Genomic DNA, 4,017 nt, shown 5'->3' with positions numbered 1-4,017 from the left:
TGGGGGGGGGGGGGGGGTGGTGGTAGTGGGCTTCGCGCGCAGCCTAACAGAGAGAAGAGAGAGGGTGGACGAGGTGCGAGGGATGGACGCATAGGTATGTGTGTGTGTGAGTGCGCGCGCGCTGGCACCGCAGGCCAGGCCAGGGGATGGATGCTTCTTCAGTTGCTCGGGATTCGGCGTCTGGTGCATTTGCCGGCTGTGGGAGAACCGCTCGAACTCTCCGTACGTGTGCGACTCACTTTCTTTTAATTCCAATTTCAATTACACCTTCCTGCCCTCGTTTCCCTCCTATCGCGACACGGAGGAAGGCCTTTTTTCAATCCTTCATTATCTTTATTCCATTTCCTTCTTTCCTATTTCTTCGTTTTGTTCTGTTTTTGCGCGTATCGGCGATTGGGTCACGAGCTTGACAAACTCCTCGCTCTCCGCGGTTTCCCAATTCGTCTTTCGAATTTGTTAACGATGCGCTGTCCAATGTGCCTCATGTGCCTCGCTCGAGCAAGTGCACGGACTTCTCATTCATTCTTATCTCGTTGTTTTGCGTAATCTTCGGGCCTCTATTTCGCTGTCTTGTTCAAATATCCCTGGATGCTTGAATTTTCTCGAGCGAGCTTTAGGGTAAAAGCGAAGCCTTCCTTCGCAGAATTTCAAGTCGCATCTCGTAGGCAGTCATAGCCAGCACGAAACAAGTCTGTATTTATTCTTAAATTGATTCGTTTCCAGCTCGAGATATTCTCCATTTAATATTATAGATATTCTCCATTTAATATTATAGACCAACCCACTAAAGCCACTTACATGTTATAGCTTGATTTCTTCGAACGAAACTCTTCGTTATCTCCTCTAAAAGCGCACTAATTCAATGCAATGTGTATAATCACAACTAAAAGAATTAGGAGGATTTTTTCCTCTTCTTTTCGTTCGTTTCTTTTCTTTTCATTCTCTCTCTCTCTCTCTCTCTCTTTCTCTCTTTCTCTCATTCTCTTCTTTATAATTTTGTTCTCTATCTTTTTTTCTCCTTCTGCCATCCGCAATTCCATCCTCAGCGAAAAAATTGGATAAAGTTATCCTTACCTCTCTTTCTTTCTCCTTCCACTAAAAAACTTCACTCCAAGAATATTAAAGTGCACTTGAATACAAAGAGCCATTATTGCTACAGTGATTTTTCATTTTTCACAATCTGATTTTAACGACCATTACTGTAGTAGTGATTGCTCGAGAATGGACTACCGCACATATCGTATCTTTTGCATTAAACTATTTGATCACATTACTTATTATAACATTGTACGAACATTGGAACGCTAATCTTTTAATAATGCTTAAACAAAAGAACAAAATAAAACGATAAATAAAAATAAGCAAAAAAGCGAGGGTAAAGTGTCTGCCGAATGAAAAATAAATCTCGTCCTAACAAGATCTTAAAATTTCGGCTTTACGTAGAAGATTCAGAGACCTAGGCGATTTAATGATATCACTTGACATTAAATCAATTGAAACGGGCGATTAATACACGATCGAAGCGATGGTAATTGAAGTCGTTGCAACGACTTTGCCTCATGATTTTCTACAAATAGTGCCGAACTCACCGGCAAATTAGTTTTGACGTTGCGTGCCAGTTGAACCACACAGGCAAAACCGCATAAAACATTCGCGTCTTGTCAAAAATTACGAAGCGAGGATATCGTAGGTCCAGGCTTCGTCAAAGATCCCCTTGCCGTCACAGCATCCAAATCAGGATAACGATCGAGCTTAAGGAGCGGATTGGAATTGCGGGCAAGAGGTGCTCGAGAGGCGTGCGAGGAGCACGAGAGAGGCTTCCTCGGCGGAAGTAGCGACTCGCGTCTCCGCAGACTTTAGGCGCGGCGACGATTCAGCAGCATGTCCGCACTGACCTGATAAACCGAGGTCGGGGCGTTAATAGCCGAACGGCTTCGTCATTGCGCGTCGTGGTGCGACGACCGCCGCGGCTGCGGACAATCGATGATCACTTAGCTGGCGAAACGAGCCCACGGCCTACGTATTTCTGCGCCTACGCGCGCGCGCATACACACGCACAGACAGATAGATATATAGTTATATAGATAGAGAGGGAGAGAGAGAGAGAGAGAGAGAGAGAGAGAGAGAGAGAGAGCAAAGAAATGTAAAGCAAAGTAAATGCAGCATGACCGCTCGCTTCCTCTATCTGGGATTTGCCATTTATTTTTCGCGGGCCAAGTCCTGCCGAGACTCCCCGTTCCCATGGATCTCGTCTTTTACGAAGTCCTCCTCGTGCTCTTTGGCCCGTGAGAGGATTTTCTGCATCTGTGAGGCTTTTCAGGGAGAGTTAGGCCTCGAGGAGCGTTGATACTTCCGATAGGAGACTTTTTATTTCCACTCAAATGCCCGACTATTATCTTCACTGCAACAATTCGTGTTTACGCTCATTGTCTGCATGTGGCTCGCGAAGTGAATCTCATTGGGGGTGATTTTTCTTCCTTTTCTATAGCAAGACCAACCTAGAGCAGTAAACTCATTTAAATGAAAAATTACTTTTCGCTGGTAGCTCTTTGTATGTAATGCTACCTTTATCGCATTTCACTTAGGAGCAATTTTAATTTAAAACTCCTTAATCCTTCGCGTCCGAATACACTTCACCGGGACTAGAACAGTTAACACGTTTCTGCTATTATTCAATGTTTATCAACTAATACATATCATAACATCCGAGAATATATACTATTTGCAATGAATTATCAAAATAAATCATCGAGTGAAAATAATGAAAATAGCGAGCTTTGTGCACTTTGTTTGAGAATAAAAAGTTCACATGGATTAGGATGGCCAGAGTACAATTACGCAAATAATGGAACATAACGTCACTGCGACGTGTTGCTGAACAAGTATTGAAAAAAATAGAATATTTAATAGTAAACAATATCGATTGAAATATGAAAAATTCAATTAAAGGAGAAAAGACAATGGAAAGATTGGTATAAAGGACGGTAGAGAGGTTCGATAAGACTTTATCGGTGGCTTTAAAATTGACGTCTCAGGTTTCGTTCACACCGAGTGAAATGAATTTTCTCATCGTGTGAAATAGTCTCGAGTGTATTACGGATAATGAGTGACAGATAGATGAGGTGAGGGGGAGAGGGAGAGAGATCGATTGATCATAGATTTGATATCCTAATACAGTTTACAAAATTGTAGACGATAAGATTTAAAATCTATCGAATCCGAATGTGCAAATGGTAAAATTGCAGGATTGTTGATACGCGTGCATTTGTATGAAAGTATGGGGGAGGAAAACTTTCCATGACTTAGTCATACAACAAATGACAAGTCATTATTAGATTTGACACTGACGAATTGGTCTTAACTTACCTCTTTCCGTTGTTATTCAATCCACTTCCACACTGAATTAAATAAATTGCTCTCGCTCTCGCTCCTCCCCCCTCTCTGTCATTCATTTTATTCAACAACGATCGAATGATGATGGCTTGGCATCAACTAAAATTCTATATTATTTTTTGGCCGTATAATGAAGAGAACAGAGCATATAGTTAATTAAAAAGAGAACAAATTTGTTTTGACCTTTGCACATTGTAGATTTTGTAAATTCCGTGAATTGGAAAAGCATTATTTTAATGACACTCTTTTACAAATTATTACGAAAGTTCTTTAATTTATTTTCAATTATTATTATTTGAATTTTAAATGTCAAGCCATACTATAAAATTAACTTACTATGAGGAATAACAAATTTAAATGTCTGTAAATCGAATGAAGATTTATACTTTTTAGCCTCGTCTTTAATAAATAATAAGTAATGATAATTGATTAAATATTACGAGAGAAATCTTGAGTTTAATTTTTTTTTTAATAAATTAGTCAAACAGACGTCAATGAAAAGAGTATCATGAAAAATTGTGATTATCGAATATTTATTAGACCTTTCGAAGCTCATACTACTTCTCGAACGTCAAAAGTAAGAGAAAGAGAGGCAGTGAAAAATGTATGACTTTTGTTAAGATT

General features: G+C 40.1%; 1 protein-coding gene across 1 annotated transcript in view; it reads right to left on the bottom strand.

The window, feature by feature from the left end:
* Positions 1 to 2,334, bottom strand: part of LOC105366014 (Mediator complex subunit 20) — a 23,588-nt gene extending 21,254 nt beyond the window's left edge. Inside the window, exon 1 of the mRNA XM_011504317.1 lies at positions 2,186 to 2,334. Coding sequence (XP_011502619.1) covers positions 2,186 to 2,243 — 58 coding nt within the window. The 5' untranslated portion in view covers positions 2,244 to 2,334. The remainder of the gene's footprint in view (positions 1 to 2,185) is intronic.
* Positions 2,335 to 4,017: the final 1,683 nt, after the last annotated feature.

This window comes from Ceratosolen solmsi, unplaced genomic scaffold (genome assembly GCF_000503995.2).
Source record: "Ceratosolen solmsi marchali unplaced genomic scaffold, CerSol_1.0 scaffold25, whole genome shotgun sequence".
NCBI lineage: Eukaryota > Metazoa > Arthropoda > Insecta > Hymenoptera > Agaonidae > Ceratosolen > Ceratosolen solmsi.
The sequence above is the reverse complement of the archived record's forward strand: the minus strand, read 5'-3'. Positions and strand labels throughout refer to the sequence as shown.